Genomic DNA, 25,234 nt, shown 5'->3' with positions numbered 1-25,234 from the left:
GTAATAGGAGTAAGGCCATAATTGTTCGTCATAGATGATATGAATGAAATAGAGGATTTCCTCTTGTTTCAAGCATGATTTTTTTATTCTGATTTTATCTTAAACTGACGCAATGAATGTATCAGTCGTATCCTTTACACGTGAAGATGACTATATTGAAGTGGTATTTGACCTTCAACGAAGGACTTTTTTATGTTACCAACATTACCTAGCTTGAGAGATAAAAGAATACTTAGGGAAGTTGATTTTGGCCATGCTTTCGTAGGTAAGTTCTTTCAAACTGCCTTTAATTTATGGCAATGTGAATTACTATGTATTCTTTACTTTAGTAACGTGTTAAAGAGAATATCGCATGTCATGAGGTATGTTTATTTTAAAATGTCTTCTTTAATAACATTTGAATGTTTTCCTTCAGTAGCATTTTAGATTAAAAAAACGGCAAATATTCAATGAGGCCTTAAACTTCTGTAAAATTGACGTTAAAATACTTTAAAACTCCACGGTATGCCGTGGATTTTCACTATTGTAAGTCTTTAGTAAGAATTTTCCACCTTAAGTTACCCGACCGCTCACTGAATACTCTATTGCGTCTTCACTCACGGAAAATTCTACAACTAAAATATAGAAAACGAGAGAGGTCACATTGGAAGACCCATTGTAGCGTCCTAGCCTCAGTGATGGTCTAAGCGCTTTGGTCTAGTGCAAAGAATTATCAAAAAATCTCGTTAAAATCTAAAGATCTTGAGTTAGTCCCACACTTTGTCACGTGTTTACTTTAAACCCATCGTAGCGCTAATTAATTGTATTTATTGACCGAAGCGAATTATGCATATCTGCACGTACAGTGTAAGGATGGAATTGGAGTCAATCAACAGTCTAAGACCCCGAATTAATACCACCCTTCCTTTCTTTTTAATTTAATGATTATTTGTCCAGAAAAACATATTGACCTTGAACAATACTTGAGTGTCAAGAAAACGTTTTCAGCTGGTAAAAGAGGCAACTTTCAGCGTTGGAAGAATTGTTTAAATTATTTCGGGTATCGTAACGTATGAAAAAAGTAATGGAAACGTAAACTGCTCATTTTATTTCGACAGCAAAATAAAGATATACATCTTTTCCCAAAAGAAGGAAACAATTTATTATATTTCTAGATGGAGACCGCCACGCCATCTAAATTTTCTTTATCCTTGCGAACTTACTTATCTATTATGCCGACATAGTAGAAAATCCTATCCAGTTTCAAGCCAAGATTTTTTGATTCCACAAGTTATTTCGATTCATAACGTTTGTTGCGGGGTCTTTTTGTGCCTTGCGACTTGCGTGATGATTTCTTCGCTACAGACCTGAGTTATCACACTGATAATAAAAGGCCCTTACGTGCAAAGCACTGTTAAGGTTAATTAACGATGTAAATAAACACCTGACCTGAGTAACATGTAATTTAGTTCACTCTTTTGTAAAGACCACAAGCTCGATAATTTTTCAGCTCGCTAGATAGCAAAAAGGAACATTGGCGGTATTAGGCAAACTTATTTGGCAGGATGCATGCTGTCAACCCTTCCCTTCCTCACCCTCTCCCCCTTCTTTTTCTTTCGTAAATTTTCATTCAGATTTCTTTTTAAGCGTAATAATACGTCAACCATTTAGCATTGCGACTAATTTCTTTCGTTGCATGCTGACAAACCCATTTAAAACTCTGGTATTAAGAATTTATAGCGACCCAGAGCCATTAATTATGTTGTAACAACAAGAGATTTCGAAAATACGAGAAATACGAAAGAAATTTAGAAAAGTGTAATTTCGTTAAGTGGTCTGCATGAAGAGAAATCTCTCTCGTCATTTAAGGTGCCCTTATGATAAAGTCTAACCTACAAAAGAAACAACACGTGATTTATTACGCTGATATTGTCATATGATTCTTAACCAATCAGAGTATGAGCAGAATCCAATCTAAACTAAGAAATTATGAAAAGATTTTAAACTATGTTTTGAAACAGAGATACCAGTCATTTACTGTACATAGTGACAGAGCTTATGCAAGATTTTATTCAAGAGATAAGCAAACAGTAGGCTTATATCAAATCACACAGAATATTTAATAGGCATGACTGCATGTGAATTCCAAATTACTGTTGACCTATAACCCTCGAAGATCGGTTTGGCATCCCGTAAGTTGTGTATTTACCATGGCCGTAAATCAAGTCGTTTTTCGCCACCCTGATTTAGGTGAAGCGGTTTTATCGCAAAAATGAAAACGTTCGCCAGAAAGGAGAAGCAGTCGGCCTCTTTTAAAATGTGTCGTTTCACCTAATAAACGCAGTGTTATTGTTTGTTGAGCAGGTGATACAAGGGTTATTAACTTCCGCTGTATAGTGTTATGGTTATTAATCGTTTGCTCGAATGCATCAGGATTTATTTGCAAAGATCACCGATTCCCACACTCTTAGTTATCGTTAGTCACTTCCAGATTTTTACACCAATAAAGGCAAAAAGAAGTCCATCTTACTTTTAAGAGCAAATAGGTTCTGAAAATTGGCAGTCATTTTGAAATACATGCGTCAAAAAACTTTTCGTGCTTAAAATTGTTTTCGATAAGTATTACACCTCGAGCAAAACGCGATGCCAACAATGAAAGGACGAGATAAAATAGAGAAGAAAAAGGAGAGAGATTTGCAGCTCAAAATTCTATGATATGGTATTCGCTCCCAGCATGACGGTTCATTAATCTGTAACATGTTCTCGAAAAGACACCGAGTCATTACACTCCCCAGAAAATGTTTCCTGGAGGCCTTGTAAGTTTTGACAATTTTACAGATACTTAATATCTCGGGAGTAGGGCACAAATGAGGCACTTCCATAAATCTCAATAAAGTCAGACTCGAATAAAAGAGAAAGTCGAGCAAACAATTTTCATGTCATCTAAAATTTGTTTAAGAGAAAGTATATCCTTAGCGACATTGTGTCACATGCAAATTTACCCCCGAAAGCGTAGAAAGCTTATTCATTAATCGTTTAACTTTAGGAATAAATAACTTCAATGCTTTTTCGGATTGACAAGGATTTCAGCTGAGACCTAACAGGTTTTTCTTTTGTTTTTGTTCCTTTTTCGCAGCAAAAGACAAAGCTTTTTGAAATATGCAAAGTTTTTTTTTGTTTTGCTTTCTCGACAATATGAGGAAAATCCCTTTCTTATTAAAGGTACTCAATCCGCCCGCCTTATCTAAATCATTCATGCACTGCCCTAGAGGTTTACGTAAATGTTTATCTTATGCTCCACAATTACTTTTTAACTCTTAACCAATCATCTTCGAAGATATGCATAAAAACGGAACCTGTTTTATACACTTTTGATTGACAAGTATGTGTACACCGTTTTGAAATGCAATTGATATGAGTTTCTTCCAACACGTTGTATGCTGTCAGCGATTGCGTTTGCCTTGTTATTCCTGAATTTCCGTGCGTGAGGTAAACTTTTTGTTTGATTTCGTAAATGTTCTGACTATTTTAGGCCCAGTTTCAACTTCTGTTACATTTGTCAATTCATCATTGCAGAGGGGAAAGCTCAAATTACAAGAAACCGTCTTGAATACGTTAGTGTTCTCTAAAGCGCCCATGTTTGGAAGGTCCAAAGTATGTAGCAAAGTTGTAAGTTGTATGTACCAAACGAATTGTATTATCTAGCTTTGTTTTTCGGAAGTGACGGTAGAACATTCTCTTCGCGTGGATCTCAGAAATCGTTTGTTTAGTAATACTTGTAACGTACAGCCAGCTGCCTTGATACAGAAAATGATAAATTAACTTGTTGTCCGGTCACGATATTCTCTCGCTTTCACGCAGCATATCAAAACAGACGAGTTAAAGATAAAAAACAAAATAGCTCAGTTTTCTATTCCTTCTTGCTCCATTCTGACTTCATACCCTAATAATAAATATATTTTTTTACTAAATACAATATTCGTAAATATCTGCAAGTCGCAGTTAACCAATACCTTCACTTCGTTTGAAAAATTATATTGCAGGCTTAACAGCGAGTAATTGTTTCATCACCAATTTTCCAAAAGAGAAATATGCTATTCTTAGCTTGAATGTGCTCCTGACTTAGAATATCAGTCGCAGTCTCTGAAAATATTTCTTAGCTGCAAATAGTCATCCTTTTAACCTGATATAATTTTCCTGAACTACAAAAAGTACAATTTCGATCGATTGATATTTTAACTACTCTTATAGATATAATTATGGTTGCAGCTAGGTTCTTGGGAGTTAGATTCTCCAGTTATTCTCAAGATGATTTTACAACAAATTCCAAAATCTACATTTAAGTAAAATAGAAAAATAAGATAATAAATTAAGAATGAAATATGCCACGTGGAAGCTTCATTAGACGCGAAATAACACCATCTATTGAAATAAATAGCGCATAATTCTTATGGAAGAAGTTTGGAGAACAGGACAAAAGAAAATCTCAAGGATGAAATTTGTCAACACGTGTTGCTCGGCAAGTTCCTGTTTTCAAAGAAATTGCACATACGATTTTGTTTTCCTGAATAATTACTGTTCCTTTTTTGTTTCTTTTTTGTTTCTTTATCAAACGGCTCTAAGCGATCCTTTTTAAGTTAAGGGTAGAACTTTAAGCCCATAAATGGTTTTAAAGAACTGCCTCGTACACTTTAAGTATATAAGTACGTCAATATCTACTCTAAAGAGGAAACTGACTTTGATCTGATGATACAGCTTCGTCTAGTAAAATCAACTTTCTATATGTCGAAACTTTCAGAAACTCTCTGGATACGCAAACAAGAAAGATATCCAACACAGATTTTTTAAACAATAACTGACCAGATGAATTCTTCCGAAAGCATTTTCAACTGACGCAATCATTTCCAAGAAAATTAATCTATTTTTGACTTTTAAAGTATGTAAACGTTTGCTAAGTTGTTATTTTTCAAAATTCATTAAAACACGGTCACATCTGCTGCTTTGTTAATTTTTGGATCGTGTTGCTATTAATACTGTTTCTACTTTATTACCATTGCTGGTTGGCTGTGATTTGCCAAGTAGTGTCATTACGCCGGCAAACGAAAAAGTGCCCACTGTTACCTAAAAGGAGATTATTTCAAGGAAGGAGGCGGCTTTTATATCAAAATTAAACCAAAGAAAGAAACAACTTTCGCTTTGACGGTATTATCTATATAATCCGCCCCTTATTGTGATGGCAAATAATTTATCCTTACAATATCACTGCTGAAACAGACATTAGGGTCAGAGGCTCTCTGTTAGGTATCGGTCGACAGCATTAACCATCACACGAAAGCTATCACGCTCGTAATCTTCCCCGTCTTCCGGACGAACTGTTGTCGAAAATTTTAATCGGGGCCTCTGGTTCATACCTTCATAGTCGCTTTTGTGGAGCCAGACTTTTAGCCAGCTGTTTTCTCTTTGTTTGGTGTTTTTGTTATTAGTATTTTCCGTCAAACTCACAGTTAAACGTTTTTACTTTCTCTTCACCTAACCGGCATTTTGTTTTGTTGTGCTTTCGCGACTTCCCTTTTAATCAATTCAATTTCTAATTTCCGCACTCAATTTCAACTTCTTGCGCTGTTTTGAATTAATCGACGCGTTCTCAGCCAATTAACACACTGAAATTTTTGCATGTGTACTATGAGGTTTGAAATCATATGCATGCTTAAAAAATTGAAAGAGCACGCAGCGTGAATTTGATTTGAAATCACAAGTATGATTTCAGAGCAAAATTGCATGACACGAAGTTCAATAACGACGATATTACATCCAAAAATTTCAAAATTCAGTCGCTCAGATACAGGATCTTTTAAGTCCTGATAGATATTTTATTAATCCAGTACTAAGCTGGTTTATAAAGAGTTGCAAAAGTTTTCTTTCCTCGTCCTGTAATTTGATTTGTCACTTAAAACAAGCCTTGGAATCTGATTGGTTGCAGTGATTTAGCAAAGCTTTCTCATTGGTTATTCGTGAATAAATCACAGCAAGGAGAGCCAATATGAATGCAAGGATCGGCGGTGATTTTCAAATTGATGTGATAAATAGAAACCTCGCGCGGGCTTCTTACATTTTAGAGGGACAAAGTTACGTCAGAAGCTTGTATTTTTCAATGCTGTTTTTCATTTCCTTGCACTGATGAGCTTTTGAATGTGCTTCGTCTCGTAAAAGCAGATCTATTTTGATAACAATAGGCTCTGTCGTAGTCCTGAAAATGACGCCATACAGCCATTAAAGAACAATAGCAGTAACAGCTTCGAAATGCGACTGGAATTTATTCTACGAATTTCTGATTTCTTAATGTCTTGATTATTTCTAGGACATTAATTTAGCGTTAAGAGAATCCAGCATTTTAGCATCATAGCTCTATTTTTAGTGTTTTTTACGGGATCTAAGGCAGTTAACACAGAGTTCAATGGTGTCATTGCAATGAGAGAAATGCCACTTTACATAGATTTGGCTTACCATGATATCATAATATACCCTTCCTTATCTCGATAGGCTCTAATAGGCTCCTAAAGATTTTCCAACGAGAATGGGAATATGAGGAATTCTGAGTTTCCATGGTTTGACAAAAATAAGAAAGAATGTGAAGTTTTTCAAAGGAAATGAAAAAGACATTTTTTGAAATAAAAATCTCTCAGCAACAAAATAATACTTTTGGTTAAATCAACAGTAAACATCCTATTTTTTTTAAACAAAAAACATGATATTATACCACATCTCAATTGCCATTGTTTGTCGAAGGAGGAGTCATTTAACCAATAGAATTGTTTTGTTTAGACCTTCATCAATTTTCCAAAATTAATGAGGCCTGTCCTGACAGGTTAAAATTAATTGAAACGCAACTTAGGTTACCTGCGACAGAAACAGAAAATTTAAAAACCAAACCATGTTAATCAGTGATAGATACGAATTAGTGGTAGATTAACGCAATTAAGCTTGCCAAGGGAAAAAACTTTTAAATCAGCTTGTCATGTTTTCTTTCGTTTTTGATTCTTATGATTAAACGAGATTGTCAAGGGAGTTACCATTTTTTGACGCAAAAAGCGTTTTTACACTCTTGAGAATGTTGCATATCAAGTTCAATAAAGTCCCTTTTAGTAAAACGCAATTGATCCCCAGAGAAGGTTTGAAGGTATAGAATAACTCCTCATACACGACCGAATTCAGGCATGATATGGCTCGGAGGCGACTAAGTAATCAGCGTTGAAAATATTTGAAAAAAATTTTGTCACAACGAATCTCCGAGTTTTGAAATGTTGTTATGATGAGAAAAAGTAATATTGACGTTAAAATTTATCTTCCCATACCATTTCTACCGGCCCATTTTCCTTTATTAGGTGGAAGGTTTTGTTTCACTTTTCCGGGGAAGCGGTAATTCTTGTGTATAACAACAACTTTCGTTTGATATCACGACAATTTTTTTCCTTTTTACAATTTGAGCTTAATCCTTAACCAAGGTAAGGCATGAGTAAAAAAATTCTCCAAATCCCTACCTGAAAGGGTTCCTCTTGAATCAGCCACCCTATACTGAATTACACCTGTGATTTTCTCTCGAACCTAAAGCCATGCTTCCTTTGTTAGCGCTCGAGGAAATGAATATCAAGGAAGTTTTTAATTCATATTTGGATTACCCCGTACCCGCTAAAATAGATTTCATCACGAGGTGTTGACTCGTAAAATTATTTGCGGTCAACAAAAGAGCTCTCTACCGTATAGACAAAGTTGTTTAGCCAATGAAAGCTCGCTTTACAAGTGCGCCGAAAATTGGTGTTTCTCTCTTCATATTTGTACGCGAATTCCAATTTTTTTCTAATTTGCTAAGTAGCTTGAAAATGGCTTCCATCTCATCGGAAAGCGGGTCTTCAATTATAGCAAACTGTAATAATTTCCCCATTTGGAAAACTGATTTTGTCGTCGCTGTTAGTTGCATGAGATCATGTAGTTCATTAAACATTTATCAGTCATCCCAGGATTTGGGTATTCAAAACTCTTTACAACAAAGAACTACATTCGCTAGTTACAACTCCATTAGTTTGCTGATACAATTATTGATTTTCGACGTATCCATACATTTGATAAGTTTTGGTATACACCAGGTGTCGGTTATTTACAAGCGCCGACCACAAAGTAATATCGCTAGTAGATTTGAATTTTGATGAAATTTGCTATTATAACACCTGTCGACATTTGTTGTACAATTTTAAAGTTATATGAAGACAAATAGCATACACAATCTAAGGCACAGGTTACCATTTGGATGGAAACTTAATGAGAATTACAGACAGTCCCTTCCTTAATATGATGCTACTTTTAACTGACGATTTGGACAAATTTTTTTCATTAAAAGTGTTCATTATTCACTCGTTCCAGGAAAGACTTGCGTTGTTGTACGTTTACATCCAAATCCCTCCATGAGTGCAATTTTAAGGTATAAGTTTGGTTATCTGGCGCTTTCTTTGCACACATACGAAACGCTGATTTACACAAGAAAATTTCATTGACACTAGCGGCCCATCGCTATTACACTCGGCTTGAATAAAACGGTCCACACCAGTCAAGTTTCAGACTTAGTAGAAAAGGTTAGAGGTAGACATTTTCAAAACATTTTTAATCACGCAATACCAACTATGAAAAACTGAAATAAGAGCATCAGTAAACTTGCTCTATTTGGCTTGTTTGTCCATGACATACCTGTAAAAACTGTTCACCTTTGAAAAAGAAAAAGTAGCGCTGTGCCGTGTCATGCCGGGGAGTCATGCAACTCATATATGTTTTGTTCTAACGTGCCAGTTAATATTTTTTGACATTTGAATTTCTTCAGATCTTCTTAAGATCTAATTAACCCCTAGACGAGTTTGTAAAATAAGATTTACAAGTTTGACAGAACCTCAAACGTTTCCATTCTTCTGCTTTGAAACTCAAATGATCAGTTCTTCATAAGATAGAAAAAAAATCGAGAAGAAGAAGAAGAGATTTCTGAAGTCTGACAAAATTGGGCCAGAACCTGATAATTACTCGAAAGGCCATTCCTGGACTGGATTCCTTACCATTCAAACAAGTGGTCTTGTTCCATCTTGCAATATCTTACCTTTAAGTTATTAAGAAAGGTATTATACTTTAAATTTCATAATAACGCAGGCGCACTCTGAAAGTAATAACCTGACGGGAGTGTAACCAGTAACCTTCGGATTACTACGTCGACGTCGGTCACTCTACCACTGGGTTGACCCTAGGATGATGGGCCATTTAAACCAAAAAATTTGGAAAGTTTTGCATGTAAACACGTTCAGTAATGTATTTCATCAGTATGTCTTCTCGTGCTTATTTTCCTTTCTAGTTAAGATACCCCGATTTTGCTAGAGATTACGGAAGCTAGAACTGATCTGATTAACAAATTGCTCAAGGAGGTTTTGAATGAAAGCGTCTAACCTCGTTTCTGTATCTTAACCTCAGTGTTTCCCGGACCCACGACTTACTTGATCTCATAATTTTCAATGAAAACATCACCTTTTCTCCTTCGATTGATTTGACCAAGATGGCTGGCTTACACGTGCACAAACACTCGAAACGATTAAAGCTTTGAGGTGATCAAAACATCTTTTCATACACTGTCAAACGATATCGCTGTCTTCAATATCCATGACAACAGACATTCTTATCATTTTTAAAGATTTTGATATCACAAGTAAGGGTACGATGACTACAACTTGGCATTTTATTGGCTTCTCTTGTCTTGTCAATCCTAATTCCCAATTCCATGTAAGGAAAAGAAATTTTAAGTCTAATTTCTATTATATTAGAAGTGACCTTTCATTGCTGTCGTCACGGTTATTTTGCTTTTACATGTATATCATTATTAATACCATTCTCAATAAATTAATTTTTCGGATTCTGGCTTCAAATGAAAACGTATTTTTACTGCTTTCTTTGTAACCGCGATTGGTTTAAAAGAGTCTGGACTCAAAAATATAACTATGTCTCTTTGTCTTGCCTCCTTTATTTTACTTTATGCAATCCTGTTTTTATCAATGAAGTTGCATTGTTGTAGTGATGCTATTTACTAGAGACATTAAAGTATTTTCAAAATCTTTCTTAAGCCTCGCACCTGCAATGATGCGGTTACAAGCATGTAGACCGCAAATGGCGAGAATCGCCGTCGCTTGCACCCGCAGATGTCAGTCAGATAGCCTGCCAGAGAAACCACAATCAACAGGATGTGGGCCGCATTCAACCTCATTCGGTCGCGAAACAGTTCGCATAATCCAGTATAGATTGTCAGGAAAGTTTTCAAACTTACCTGCGGAGCAGAGTGACTTTCCCCACGCTTTTCGATCGTCCAGTCGCCATCGTGTCGACAACCAGTTAATCTACTAACAGGTTCCTTTAATGAAACGCAAGCGACGAAACTGATTTTGATTGGCTAAAGGAACTAAAGTAATTGAATGTCGATCAGAGAAAGCTTTTAAGTTGCCATACCGGAGATAGGGAAAAGTACGTAAACAATAATCTGTGCGTGGTTTCGAAAAACAAAAGAAAGAAGAAGATAATTGATTTCAATACAAAGCCTTAACCAACCTATACAAAAACAGACAGGAAGTGCTAACAAATTATTTAAAGCCTTCGGCATATAATTTTATCAAACGTAGACCAATTTTTTTCTCTCATTTGACGATTAAAAAAAAGGATTTTTCACTCTTTAAAGCATCTCCCAGGGCTAAACGTTTAGCAATCGACTATTTTTAATATGCTGAATATATTTTGTTCCTCTGAATAAAGAACAGGCGCGAAACTGTCCAATAACCACATAGGGAAATGCTGAGTTATATTATTATATAATATCTATGACTGTCTGCCAGTACATTTACCGGTTAAGTCTTGTGTTACGCAATTTTGTTTTGTGTGCTTTGATTTCAAGACGACCTTAAGGAATAAAAGCAACCATTTTGCTATTCAGATTATTCTTGTTATTCTAGGCCTTTTTGCCATAGTTAAATCCATTCCAGTCATTGTTGCAGGAATTTATTGACAGGAAGAATATAGACATTCGTAAGCTTAAAGAAATCCTCAGTGACAACCTTCAAAAGCCTCAGAGGTACCTCTTTTTTACAAGGTTTGTTTGGCTCTGGCGAATGATGTAGGTAGACGAAATTTACGACTGAGTTTTGAATATCCTACAGTTGATTGCTTCTCAGAATAATCGAGAGGGCGGCCTCTCGTTTATTCACTCCTCTCTTATGAACTGTCCTTGACGAAATAGATTCCCAAACATTTCTGTTTTTCCAACGTGTTTTTAAAACCAGGCTCTCTGCGTTTTTCTGTTCAAAACATTGAGTTAATGATTTCTACATATCCGCATCAAGGCGGGTCGAGCGCTGAATTGTAAACGTTGCTGGAAATGAAAAGAAACAAAACAACTGCTTACAGTTTTGCCTCCATCATGACAATAGCAATGAATTACAAAGTGTTACATCTTACGACAGGGGGCAGGGTCTCTAAACTGCTAATGGCATCCAATGAACTGATTTGCCACCAGGCAACAAGTTTAGAATCAATAAGTTATGAGCCCACGGGCAGGTAGAGTGTTGAACAAATTACGTCGCTCTCCAAGTCGAATGCCATCCACTTTTATGTAACACGCTTAACTGTGGGTTCCATTCCGTGAAAATATCACCTTGACTGTAAAGGCTTAAGAGCTTTGGAGTTGATTCCCAAACGACAACATGTTTGTGAAAAGTTCTCTCATAGGTTTGTATGATTAAGCTGGATTTATTATTCTGTTGGGTTTAAATAGTAAACAAAAAATTATATCTTTTTAGCACCTTTGTAAGGTAGCGATAATTATTTTTTTTGTAGCAATTTGAGGAGAAAAGCTCACCTTAGTTTACGTTTTTGATAAAGATTTGTTTACTTTTGGCTTCGAAACACTCAGTTGAGCAGAAGTTACAGTCGCATAGGGGGCGCGATATTGAAGGACATTAGAGGAATCACTCACTCAAGATTTCACCTGGATTTTCTTGACATTTAATGGGGACAACGGTTTACACTAAATTGACTGCGCCGAATCACTTTTAACGCACAAAACCATCGTTAGCATGAATATATCATAAAGTAAGGTACTCAAACCTTAAGTAAACGGAAATTTAAGTGGATCGAAAAGCAATTTATGTCGCGTCCTTAGAGGCGTACACTTGACAGGAAAAACAATCAAACTTCAGCCAAAAGTCATATGCATATTGCACAAAGAAAATCATCTTTTAGCGTCTAGTCAACGCGTTTTATTGACATGTCACAATCCCGAGAACATAATGCACCAATATTCATTCGCTATTATCACCTGAAGAGGTGTATGAATAAGTCATGATTATTGTAAAACCCAAAATTTTCACGTTTGCAAATGTGTCTCAAATGGCTTGCATCTAAGAAACTGGTTACATCATCTACTACGGCCGGTTAGTAATCGAAATATCCACTTTCAAATAGCTCAATGCCGCAAAACTCTGCTTAGTAGAGGACGGCGAAAGAATTATCAAAAAACGTGGAGGGCTTCTAGACGCAGGTGGGATCTTTATGTACATGCATGGTTTTTTTATGAAACTTTAACATTCGAAAACAAAAAAACCGCAACGACATAGTGTGTTCGCGTGTTAGCCTAAGCCCACAAAGATAAACACTTTGTAAATTTTTCGAGCCGGGACATTCCAAGATGAATTAACTCTTTGCAAATTCGAACAAACATTTCGCACTGGAAAGCTGCCGTTAATCTGCTAAGATGAGGTTAAATTTTCTTCGTGTTGTAATTTCCCGCCTGACAATTATTACATCTCAGTAATGACTGAATAGAGTCTATCTACGCTCGGTATCTTCTCGATAACTGCGACCCATAATCATTGAATTCCAATACTTTTTGCCTTAACATATTTGCGACGATTGTAATTTTTTTTTCACGGTACAATTCTTGCATTTGTCGTTTCAGTTCCTTTCCTTTTATCCTCTGTTCATAATTAAAAACATGATTAGCACATTTGTCTCTCGTTCATCTTCCTTTTACACGGACTCGACCGACAAGCCTTATTTAACAAACTTTTGTCGCAGAAGATTGTTTATCTCTAAAGGCTGGAATCAGTTGATTTTCAATTCAGTATCATGAGAAAAAAAGGGAAACTGGATTGCAAACTAACGTTTTAAATTTTCATTGACACACAACTGATGGCCAATAATTTCTGTTCAAAATGGGTGGTAATTGTGACTTCAGTTGTGCAAAAGTATGTTTCTTCTGCTCTTTCCCGAATTTCTTTAATGATATGAAAAATATTCTTGTTTCTTTCATCTTGGAGATAGTGGCTAGCAGATCTCTCTAGTCATAAGACCTACGCAACGTCAAATTGATGTTTAAATGTAAGAGGAGATATATTTAATGAATAATTTATTTACAATATTACCAATATTTGTGTGTCTGGTTTATAGCATACGCTAACGAGTCATCAAAACTCAAGAAAGGATCACTATACTAGGCATGGAAAATGAAATTACATAAGGTTCTCGCTTTTACGACAATTTGTCCCATCTTCATCACTTTTGCCCTGAAAAAGACCCACTGTAGCAAATCACAAAGATTTAAACAACGATTACAGCTTCCCTGTTCCTTAGAATTTTAAAATCTTTCCCTAATCATACGACAGGCAAGACTTCCAAAGGGTCTGTGATAAAATCTGTCGATAAAAAAGAGCCGACTGGGACTTCGTGCAACCAGGAGTCGCCTTCAAAAAGAGTCCATTTTGCTTCAGATCCTCATATTGAGGAACTCGAGACCGAGGCTGAGGACCCAGAGATGGACACAGATAAAGAGCCAGGAAATACCAGCATTGCTCGGGTCCCTTCATTTTATATCGGAAAGCCGCTAAAAGATTATGATGCTACTAATGGAAGGGTGAGTTGTTTTCATTATAAGTGATGGCACGTGTAGACTTAAAGATACACTAATGTCCTATTTGCATAGAGACGTGCTCCATAACTTGATTCGTATCAGATGATATCTGTATAAGATTAAAGCGGCTGATCGTTAAAATGAAGCTTATCCATCCAAAGCTACTTAGGAACGTATCAACACCAAGATAGATTGGTTATTATAATTGGATTCGTATAATGACGAGTTCTTTGCCCTGAAATCGAAATATTTTGCCACATACGATCCATATCTAGAAAAATATCATACTGAAACGGTGTTTCTCCCGTCCTGCGAAATTCTATTGTTTAAGGAGAAAATAATAAATAATTTTCAGACCTTTTGACCTCTGTTGGAAACTCAGTTTCCGATGAAATCGAATGTGGGTTAGAAGTTGTTCGAATTTTTAGATAGAAAAAATTTCTCAATGATTTGGCAATCAAAAATGTTTTTAAACTAATTACTCCACCTGTTCCTTCTCTGAGAATATTGGGCATCAGTCCATTGGAGCCTAGATGGCGCCTTCGACGCCAATTATGTGTACTTAGCGTAAACAGCTAAGTGCTTTTAAAAATGCAGAGCATGACTTTAAATCTCCTGACATTGTGATACCTGAAGTAATCTTGTACCTATTGTTTTGTTTCTGTTTTTCTCGGCAGATCCCCAGTAATCATACTTTTCTTGTAATTCGTCGTCGGGGAGCCTCACGAGCTGATCACGTGTACAGATTTAACAAGGCAAAGGCGTTGGGTCTACTAGAACCTGTCAGTCCCGTCAGGCAGCTGGCAATTAGTGTCGTTACCAATAGGTATCCTTTCAATAACAAAATATAGGTGAAGAACCAACTATCGGTAGTTTTTTCTTTCGCCCTTCACTATCGACAATTGGTGGTAGATTAAATTTCTAAGTTTGATCGTTGTTCTTTTCGTTGCCCAAAATGATGCTACAACACGAGTATAAGTGTAGTCATCTTTTAAAAACAATCATAGCTAAAAACGAAGGTTTTTCAACCCGGGTGACGTCGTATCTTTGGGAAGATAGTACTATTTAAGGGTTTGGTATGTACTTACCCAAGAGAAAGTTGTCATTCTGAATTAAACAGAGATTCACCGATGGTTAGAGGGCTTAGTTCCCAATCTAAAGGCCGATTTCAAATCTAGGCATTACGTCAAGCTTTCGGGAGGACTTTTTTTTCTTGTAAGGGATGCTAGCAGATAACTTGGTATTAACTAATAGACCAGCATTTAAGGTTTTGCAAGACTCCTAATTCAACATCGTGCTATGGTAACTAGGGATGAAAAAATTCTCGACGCAGCTGCTCGTGGGCGAGTCACTTTCGTGAGCATACTTTTTTATGAAAAGTAGGTGCAAAGGATTATTCCTTAACCAAGATGTAGATATTTTGAATCATTCGTTATCCTCACCATTCTCGCCAACTGTGTGTTCCTTGTAGTTGAATGTGCACCAGAGGAAGCTGAGTGAGTGAACGATGATATTCTTGTTACAATTATCTTTCAAATAACTGTAGAATTATAATGATCTACTTCCGAGTTTCATTTGTGCACTCATCTACATTTTGAAAAATGCATCTCACAACTTAGGAGGCTTTATGAAAACCCTGATTTACAATAAAACGGACAAAAAGAGCAAGTTCATATTCTCGTAAGCCAGTGCTCATAGAATATTTTTTGCGATTGGTATTATAAATAAGGTCTATGCCGACCAATACTGGCCGAGGCCTCGTAGATTTACTGCTGCAGCATTCTTTCGAACTTAAGCATTCCAGATACATCACTTCTTTGAACTTGTTCAACATTTTGTTCTTGTTTCAGATATGTTTTCTGTGGTATTTACACCTTGGAAATGATGCTAAAGATATTGTCACGTGGATTCATTTTTCACACTTATGCATATCTCAGGGATGCATGGAACTGGCTAGATTTTATTGTGGTTGTCTTAGGGTGAGTTGCTCCAAAGATAGTTTGAATTCGCTTGGTATGCAATTAGATTTAGGTGCCTCCATAGTCTAAGAAACCTCTAGACAAGCACGATGTTAAATGACAGAGTTTTAGGATCAGTCATTTTAGTTTACCTAAATATCATTTCCACCTTACGGAAGAAATGTAAGCTTCGCTTTGATTATTTGATGTCTTTAATTTATCTATTGATATGTCTCAACATATCTGGACATGGTTATCTGGACTCGAAAAACCGTGGTAGTAATCAAAATACAAGAAAATGTAACCACATTTTTAACTCGTGATTCGACAGGTACATCACTGTGGCTCCCAACATTGCCAATTTAACAGGCATCAGAACAGTTCGTGTTCTTAGAGCCCTTAGAACGTTCTCTGCCATGAAAGGTACATTAAGATATTAACCTTAAAAAAGAGACTGCATTTAGTTTGTAAGAAAGTCCTTGGATAAAGTACTATATATGAGTGTTGTTTCATATTTTCCCCAAATGAGCTCTGTTATGTTGCTGTTCTTCCACTTATCCTGAAATGCACAGTGTACGCAGAAATTTGTCTAACCGGTGCCAGGGACATCAATCCCTGAAGCTCTTTAGAAGAAATAATAAAAATCACTTAGTTTTTCTGGAAGCTAATGAACTTTCAAATGATTGTTTAAATGAAGCATTTAAGATGACGGAAAATTTAAAATTTATAAGAATGAGTTCCTCGAATAAGGCCTGTTTTCGCCAGGAAACATTATAGAGTGCCAGCTTTGGCTGTACCCTTCATTGAGATTTCTTTTATTCTTTTTTAATTTATGTGAGAGTTTTTGTTCGATAATTGGTGTTTAGTTACATCACTGTCTATTGACATGGTGTATTTTAGCACAACTATTGACCACTTTTGTGTCATTACGCGTTCATTTTATTAGGTTTTCATTTCCTTTTTCAGGTCTCCGAGCGATGGTGAACACCTTACTCCGTTCTTTGAAGCTTTTGAGTGATGTCTTAGTTTTGTTTTTGTTCTTTCTCGCTGTCATGGCGCTAATCGGTCTACAACTATTTTCTGGAGAGCTCAGGAACAAGTGCATTCTTAACACACCATTCAATGGCTCCCTGAGCATGCAGGAACGAGCCCTAAACCAAAGTAAGTAACAGAGTTTGAGGGAGTAAACGGCTCGAAACGTATTTTTCTATTCCCCACAAATCTTGAAGCAAAGAAAGCCTGATATATATTTCTGACAGGTGACTCTTTGGAGAGGAAGTTAACCGAACATTGATATACATTTGAAGCATTTGCTCGTGCTTCCTGGTCTCCAGAGTCAATAGTACGGACAAGATATAACTCTTGGAGATATAATAGCTTCTCATACCTTTTTACCTTTAACGGTTACGTTATTACTCATATCTATTCTTTACACCCACCTGTACCTTATGGACACGTAAACTTTTGGGAGTTTGCTCTTTTAGGTCATAACAAAGAAACCATAGGTCATTCTAGTTAATTCTCCGCAGGAAATTTACCTCCACGCTAAGGGGAAATCATATCCTTAGCAACTGAACAAAGGTCTAACTACTGTCGCATTGCAAATCTTTAACACGGTTTTTCCTTTATGTCTGGAACGCACCAAAGCAGTTTGTTGTCATTTTCTTGTAAAGGAGTATCGTGGACTATATTATTTCCTGTCATCTTTATGGGAGCTTGCACAAAAAGCTTATCTCAGTGTAAAGCAAGAAATTAGATCACTCTCGATAAAGTGAATTGGCAGTGCTTTGAATTTAATGAAGTAAGAGAGTATCAGCTAAGATACAGAACCCTTTTCCTGATTTATATTCATTCAGAAAAGGCAATATTTAAGCAAAACTTGGTAATGATTTTAATGCAAGTGGTCTTTAAGAGTAATTTGATTTAAATAAACGAACAAATTCTTCCAGGCTTTTGGTTGATTCATGAAGGCGAGCCTTTGATTTGTGGAAATTCTTCAACTGCTGGGTAAAGTATATCTCAGTATTTGAAACTAGTAATGGAAATAGCCGTCATATATTTTTGGGTATATATATTTCAATTTACCTTTTATCATTCGTTCATTATTTCAAAATACTGATTACAGCACCTCTCTTAATGGGACTTAACATAATTTTTTGTTTGTGTTACCACAGAAGAGAGTCGCTGTCTATCTGTGTTTTGCTTTTTTTTCCCAACGTTCTAAGATAATTAGGCGTTGAAAAAATGTGTAGTGATTAACTAACTGCTATTTAACTTTAGATCATGTCCATCTAATTACACGTGTATGCCTCACGCTGGTCCAAACCCTGATCATGGTTACACGTCATTTGATAACATTGGTTGGTCGTTGGTCATGGCTTTACAGATACTAACAATGGACTTCTGGGAGAACGTATATGATAAGGTACCCTAGGGTTTGTTTCGGGCACAAAATTGATCCATCTTTCTCTCAATTTCCATCATAATCTCGTCTCGTGTCTTCTGGTGAACTTCACAGTGCTAAATGTTTGATAAGGGTAGAGCCGATCAAAAGGAAAGCAAAAAACATCAAATAGATCTGACAAGGAATTGTAATAATTCGCTAAAAAGGCAATACTTTTATCTTATATTGCGAAATGATTGCGAGGCAGACTGCGAGTCATTCCAACGGTGCCGCAGGTCTAAGCCAAAACTGGATCTCCCAAACTATGAAATTAGAAAAGTAAGGTTTTTCCATGGTTATTGAGATTAGGACAAAACTATTGATTTTTTTAGATTATCTATAAGAATGTGAGTAAGGAAGGCACGTCATCTACAAATAATTTTTCGTTTTTAGCTCACACTTGTCTGATTGTACCTCCCTCTTTGTATTACGCTTCTAAATAATACCCAAAATAAAACAATTTATTTTTACGCGTCAGCAAGTTGTTTTGTTAACCGATTGATCTTAATTAATGAACATTTGATTGATTTTTATCTATGCTTTGAATCGACAATGTGCTGCTGTGTTTAGATCATCAGGGCTTCAGGAGCACTTTATGTGCCATATTTCATGACTGGAATATTCTTCTGTTCGTTCTACCTGATGAATCTGGTTTTGGCTGTGGTATATTTGTCGTACGAACTGGAGCTGTGTTCGGAGGAGAAAGAGGTAACACTGCAGGTTGCTTTGTACCAACTGTGAATTAAGTAGCTCTTCTCTGCTAATCAAGCAGTAGGACGAAGTCGATATGAAATCAGATTTTTGTGAGTTTGTAAACGATGATAAACTATCACTTGCTTTTTCATCCCCTTTTATTGAAAACTCTTAAACAGAGAGAAAAAAGGACACATCTGAGAAAAACCGGAGCTTCTTACGAAGCTGATCAAGTAACGCTTCAGCGTCTAAGCCCCCTGGATGGAAGCAAGCCTCCTCTCATTATAACTAACAACACCAAGGAAGGACGTACCGATGAAACCCCTCTGCAATCGTTGCCCAAAGAAGATGAAAGAAAAAGCTCCACGTTACGCCATTGCCTTATTCCAGCTTGTGTGCAGCGAGATGACTGGAGGGTTTTCAAAGTGCAATGTAAAGTTGTTGTTCGTACAAACTCCTTTTGGAAGAACTTACGCGAACGCATGCGTGATATTACTACTCACTCTGCCTTTGATGCAGTCATTGTGGTGCTGATACTCCTAAACACTATAGTTCTGGCCCTGTATCACCATGGCATCGATCCAAAGTTTCGTCAGGTCTTGGACTACGTGAACTTGGTGAGCAGACCAAGAATACCGGGATTCAAATCTCCATGATTTTTTTATAATATAGGAAAATCTATAATCATAAAGATATGTGATAATTATGCAAACTCCACAATACCTTGTTTGATCCCGATTTCTCCTTAGTGAGACTCAATTTATTTTATCTTCGTTAAGAAACCAGATGGACTAATGGTTTGCTCAATCAACCCCAGATTGAAGGGCCTGTGTTAAAGTCTCGGAGGGGTCGATGGTGTCATTGTCTTAGGCTTAGCTCTTTAACTTGACTCTCATCACCCTGACTCTCTTCCACCCTGGTGTATGAATGGGTTTTGGATGACAAAAATAACCAGCTTTCGATTTAGGCATTCAGAGCCGCTTCAAGCAACAGAAATCGGGATAAGCTCTTGCAGGAATGACCGACAGGCTCGGAGGACTTAAATTCACCCTTTCAAAAAATATTATCATCGCTGTATTCCACGTTCTTTTCAGTTTGACGATGATGGTGACAATGACGTCAATATCGCTTTGGGTTAGGTTAGGTTATCGTTTTGGCTAATCAATGTGTTCCTCAATCACACCTAGGTTTTCACCGCGTTGTTTGCAGTTGAGATTGTTTTTCGTTTGATCGCCATGGGACCCATGGGTTTTATCCGCAGCAGGTGGAACGTCTTCGATACTACTGTCGTCACAGGTAGTTTATTGGGGTACTTCTACAAATCTGCTGAGGGGCTTAGCATATTTCGAACACTGAGACTGGTGAGTAATCATGTTCAAACTTGAATTAGCTGAGGAAACAAACTATGTGTTTCTTCATTATTCAAGTCCTATCAGCAACATTTCGTTCATACGTGATTTAGCAGTAAAAAGAACTCAAAGGCGATCAACACAGTGGGTCTTTTCCAGCAATCATTGCGAGCAATGAAACATCGATGCATCTTTACGACCCTTGTAAAATGTCGTAGCCTTAGGCCATTGAATGGTTATTTGTCTGCCGTAAGCAGATTGAACAACCAATTTAAGTAATCATAAGTAAACCCTTTTTAGAATAAGCTGATTTTCTGACAGAACCTCAATGATTACTACCAGGGTTGTAGTTTTTGACAGTCGATATGCCTTGACTGCACCACGGTGTAAGCTATATTTACCTAAGGACGAAAACGTCTTCATCCACTAGGTTCGAGTGCTTTGTTTAGCTAAGTCATGGAAGACAATGGAAAGGCTCATGAAAGCCATCGCCAGGAGCGTAGGACCAGTTGGAAACATTACACTGATACTCAGCGTTGTAATCTACATCTTTGCCGTATTGGGAATAAAGGTGTTTGGTAAAGCTTATACGGTGGAGAAGTTTGGCGAAGACGGAATACCTCGCTGGAATTTCAACGACTTTTGGCACGCATTTATGATGGTGTTCAGAGTGCTGTGTGGGGAGTGGATTGAGCCCCTGTGGGACTGCATGAGGGCCACCAGTGCAGGACAGGCGACACTATTCTTTCTTACTGTTCTTGTTGTGGGAAATTTCATAGTAAGCAATAGTTTTTCCATTTTTTTTGCCTTTTTTAAAAAAGAAATGTCTCGATCCCGACATTTTTTAACATTCTTAAATTTTATTTTGACTGCAGTCTGATCGGACGACGGTGATGGTTACATTCTAAAAGATGCTTTTGCAGTATAAAATTTTGCAAGGAGAAAAATACCAAATCCTTCTTCTTTTTTACAACTCATCACTGACTGAATGATTGACTGACAGACTGCCTAACTGACTGCTTGGCTATCCGACCAATTACATGACCAAATGATTGGAAACTGGATAGATGGTTGACATACAATGGATGACTCAGCAGACTATCCCATATTTTCTTATGGTAGCTAGAGTTTTCAAATTGATCTTTCACAGCCTTTGATTTTTCTTATTTCCAGGTGCTTAACTTATTCGTAGCTCTCTTGGTGAATGCGTTTGACTTCAGAGAGACCGATAATGAGCCAAATGACGACACAGAGACTGCAGATGGTCCGTCAAAATGCTCTTTGGGGATAAGGAAAGCCTTCCAAACAAGAAAATCTCGATTGTTTGTAGCAAAGTACCGGGAACCGTTTCGCCTCTACGAACTGCAGGTTCTGGAAAGTAGCCGCTTTTCCAGCAAAGATACCGCGGGCCGCTTAGCAATATGCGAAACCGCGGATCACCGTGAAGAATCAATGGCTGAGGATGTCACTTTTAAAGGTAAGCCTTTTACGACTTATAGTACACTTTTTGCCGGACTGAGGTTTTCCTTGTTATGAGTAATTAATGTAAATATAAGCTTCTAGAAATGTCCAGACTGCTGAGTCATACTGACTTGCATACCATAGAACTTTCCAGAACATTTCATCAAGTCACGTATTTAGTATGTAATACTACTAAAATAGTTCTTATGTAAGCTTCTGGAATGTTCCAGAACACTTTGTGGATATATATATAAAGACTCTCTTGTGTAGTAGGAGTAGTTGTTGTTGTTGTCGGAGCGACGACTGTTTTGCAGGATCTCTAATCCACCTTTCTTGAAAATGGATTTTAATCAAACACTTCTCTTTCATAGACCGCAAAATTGATGAAGAAGATGCAAATACCATCATGGTGAGATCTGAGTCTGAACCCGTACACAAAGCAAACTTGCCAACCTCACAATTTCAGCAACATTCAACAGAGAACAAGGAAACTTTACCTGAGGCCAACAATGGTCTTTCAGCCAACCGCCCCACGCGGTACATGATGGAAATTGATGACTGTCTGCCGGAATATTGCATGGAGTGTCCACTGTGGAAACCATTCTCCTCGCGACATTTCTGCTGGCTTAAGTTCCGTTGCAGGGTGCGGGTTCTCGTGGAAAAGAAATACTTCGAGTGGTTTATTCTTGTTACAGTATTCCTCAGCAGCTTTGCATTGGTATGGCAGACTTTACGATTTATATGTCGCCATATCTTTAAATTAAAGTCCTATGAAGTGGATGTTTAGTAACTAATACCTTCCACAGTCATTTCAAATGTGCTGTCTTTTCCTAACTAGCGTTAAACGCTAAGAATCCAACACTATCTCTTATCATGCTCAGAATCAAAACATGTTACGTTTATATGTTTCAAGGAGGTTTTTGGCTGAGCTCCCACAGTCTTAGTGCTGTGAAAGACTGTGTTTCCAGAAAGTAGAATAGTTATGAAGGCTGAGTTTGTGCCTTTCGATGTTATTCAGATTTTTGAAGACGTTCATCTTCACAAGAAGCCGAAGCTTGCAAAGACTTTGGAAATATGCAACTATATTTTCGCAGCCATCTTCACTATGGAGTTCATTCTGAAAGCCATTGGTTTTGGACTCATCAAGTACTTTTCTTCCGCTTGGAACTGTCTGGACGCTTTTATTGTTTCCGTGAGTATATCAAGTTGCCTGACATGTTCAATAGGCCATTTCAGAGTTAATACGAGAGATCTGGTGCCAAAAATATAGCACGAGAACGCACCGAGCCTCCTTAAAGTGCTTTAATTTTACCATCAGACCTTCTACATATGAGAACTCAGAAGTGAGTTATTCCATTTCTCTGCGATGTTAAAAGAATAGTAGCCAAACTAATTTAGTCAGAGTAAAATTTGATAGCAGAAATGACCGTGGGAAAGCATATTTTGGATTCCCGATTGAATTTGGTCAGTTAATGCTAATTTATTTTTGAGCTCGGTATTGCTCTTGATATTTGATTTAAAAACTTCGAACAACACCTTACTCTTTTTTATCCCAGTGTTAAAACTTTGTATAAAGGCCTCTTTTCGAACAGCAAGAGAATAGATAGTTTTCCACAGCTAAGAATTTTTAAGTAATTAATCACTTGTCTGTGAACCCAAGCTGCATAGAATGACAATTCTTTTCCTCTATACAGATCTCTCTCGCCTGTGTTTTCGAAAACAAGAACCTGTCTGTATTTCGTTCACTACGCACATTACGAGCTTTGAGGCCACTAAGAGCAATCTCACGACTGGAAGGAATGAGGGTAATACGTTAACTGCGAGTTAGCCTTGAAGCAGCTGAGGGCATATATGGTTCTATATGTACTTCCTCCCCTTAAACAAACAAAAAACGTGTCTCCAATTTTTTAGGGATTAGTCATTATTTATCGCCTGGGTAAGTGGGATGGGGAAGACATGGTTTTCAGGGGAAATGGTGTGGGGATCAGTTGTCGTCAACAGAGTATGAAGGAGGGACTATAGCAAACTGATTACCAAATTAACTGCCAGTGAGGGGGATTATAAGAATATAACAGAACCTTTGAAGGGATCAGGTAAATTCTATCGTGAAATAACCCCTCTGGCGATAAATAACGACCAGTCCTTTAAATCCTCTGTTTTTACGAGAAGTCTTTCTCGATCCACAACTTTCGCTATAACTGGGGCTACGATGATGTGGCAAGTACGCCATGCGCTTTGATCTCACAGTGCCGCTAAAACGCAAGAGAATACTGACATAGATAAGAGAAACTGCTAGACCAACATGATGAAATTTAGGAGGACGTAACTGTGGCTAATGTCCCATTTAGGAAGAAAAGCACTCAGCATGGAATCTTCAGAAAACAACATCACAGAAGCACATGAAGTTTTGCTCACCGTAGTGACGTTCTTATAAAATGATTGCTTCCGTTTTCCTTCTCAGGTTGTGGTAAATGCGCTGTTCGCAGCTATTCCAGGTATTGGCAATGTACTGCTGGTCTCTCTTCTTTTCTGGTTAATATTCAGCATTCTTGGTGTTCATCTTTTCGCTGGAAAGTTTTACAAGTGTGTGGACGCAGACAAAGAGCCTTTATCCGCCCTCGTCATCTCTAACAAAGAAGAATGTCTCAAGCACCCGGGAGAATTTCGCTGGGTGAATTCTAAAGTGACATTTGATAACGTTTTTGCAGGATTCCTCGCACTTATGCAAGTGGTAAGATGATATCATCCAAGGCACCTTAAAGCTTTCTATCGGATTGGTAAAGTAGATTGCTCATTACCTCACAATGTTTTGTTTAGCTATAGTCCCAAAGTTAATACAATATTTTCATTTTGGAAAGGGTTGGGAGTGTCAGCATACCATATTAGAAAATGCGGATGGATGAAAGACGTTTTACAGCCCAAACTGAGACTTTGAACTACATTATTCTGATTTCAGGCGACCTTTGAAGGATGGATGGAAGTTATGAAAGACGCCGTCGACTCCACTGAGGTTTGTATTTACATTTAATTTGGTTACATGAGCATTATTGACAACTCTAAGTTGTAAATGATGTATGCAAGAAAAAGCACAATTGAACCGAGTGTGGGATCCAACTGCTGGAGAGCACACCTGCTCTGCGTGGGTAGTAGAGCGCCTGAGATTCAATAACATTCGAGTTAAATCAGAATTATATTCTCATATCATTACGAATACAAGAAATCTCTATCAATATGATCAGACAAACATCACTTCGCCATTGCATGGCGGAGCAGAGACGATGCTGTGTGGGGAGCAATGGTGTCTTCCCCTGTTGCCCGGGATCAATTTCCGGAAGTGTTATTTGTATTAGTCTTTACGGCTAGGGTTTTCTCCTAGGCTATT

General features: G+C 37.3%; 2 protein-coding genes across 12 annotated transcripts in view; one reads left to right on the top strand and one right to left on the bottom strand.

The window, feature by feature from the left end:
• LOC131775813 (sodium channel protein 1 brain) overlaps positions 1 to 10,193 on the bottom strand; it is a 29,890-nt gene extending 19,697 nt beyond the window's left edge. For 2 of the 7 annotated variants that reach the window (XM_066169373.1, XM_066169376.1), the window contains exon 1: positions 9,501 to 9,545. In XM_066169373.1, the coding sequence (XP_066025470.1) occupies positions 9,501 to 9,528 (28 nt within the window). In that variant the 5' untranslated portion in view covers positions 9,529 to 9,545. Of the gene's footprint in view, positions 1 to 7,517; positions 7,610 to 9,453; positions 9,586 to 10,129 lie in introns of those variants that run through there. The other 5 variants (XM_066169375.1, XM_059091939.2, XM_059091940.2 and 2 more) reach the window with 5 other exon arrangements.
• The window catches only part of LOC131775811 (sodium channel protein 1 brain), a 31,174-nt gene that overhangs the window by 706 nt on the left and 5,234 nt on the right, over positions 1 to 25,234 (top strand). Inside the window, exons 1-19 of one of the 5 annotated variants that reach the window (XM_059091936.2) lie at positions 3,398 to 3,468; positions 13,704 to 13,951; positions 14,626 to 14,774; positions 15,364 to 15,444; positions 15,799 to 15,927; positions 16,238 to 16,329; positions 16,873 to 17,067; positions 17,856 to 17,913; positions 18,187 to 18,331; positions 18,920 to 19,057; positions 19,222 to 19,659; positions 20,230 to 20,403; positions 20,822 to 21,169; positions 21,565 to 21,868; positions 22,224 to 22,570; positions 22,871 to 23,044; positions 23,547 to 23,657; positions 24,314 to 24,583; positions 24,809 to 24,862. In XM_059091936.2, the coding sequence (XP_058947919.2) occupies positions 13,853 to 13,951; positions 14,626 to 14,774; positions 15,364 to 15,444; positions 15,799 to 15,927; positions 16,238 to 16,329; positions 16,873 to 17,067; positions 17,856 to 17,913; positions 18,187 to 18,331; positions 18,920 to 19,057; positions 19,222 to 19,659; positions 20,230 to 20,403; positions 20,822 to 21,169; positions 21,565 to 21,868; positions 22,224 to 22,570; positions 22,871 to 23,044; positions 23,547 to 23,657; positions 24,314 to 24,583; positions 24,809 to 24,862 (3,306 nt within the window). In that variant the 5' untranslated portion in view covers positions 3,398 to 3,468; positions 13,704 to 13,852. Of the gene's footprint in view, positions 1 to 3,397; positions 3,469 to 11,631; positions 11,770 to 12,440; positions 12,581 to 13,703; positions 13,952 to 14,625; positions 14,775 to 15,363; positions 15,445 to 15,798; positions 15,928 to 16,237; positions 16,330 to 16,872; positions 17,068 to 17,855; positions 17,914 to 18,186; positions 18,332 to 18,919; positions 19,058 to 19,221; positions 19,660 to 20,229; positions 20,404 to 20,821; positions 21,170 to 21,564; positions 21,869 to 22,223; positions 22,571 to 22,870; positions 23,045 to 23,546; positions 23,658 to 24,313; positions 24,584 to 24,808; positions 24,863 to 25,234 lie in introns of those variants that run through there. The other 4 variants (XM_059091932.2, XM_059091933.2, XM_059091934.2 and 1 more) reach the window with 4 other exon arrangements.

This window comes from Pocillopora verrucosa, chromosome 7, assembly GCF_036669915.1.
Source record: "Pocillopora verrucosa isolate sample1 chromosome 7, ASM3666991v2, whole genome shotgun sequence".
Lineage (NCBI taxonomy): Eukaryota > Metazoa > Cnidaria > Anthozoa > Scleractinia > Pocilloporidae > Pocillopora > Pocillopora verrucosa.
This window is presented reverse-complemented; position numbering and strand designations above follow the sequence as displayed.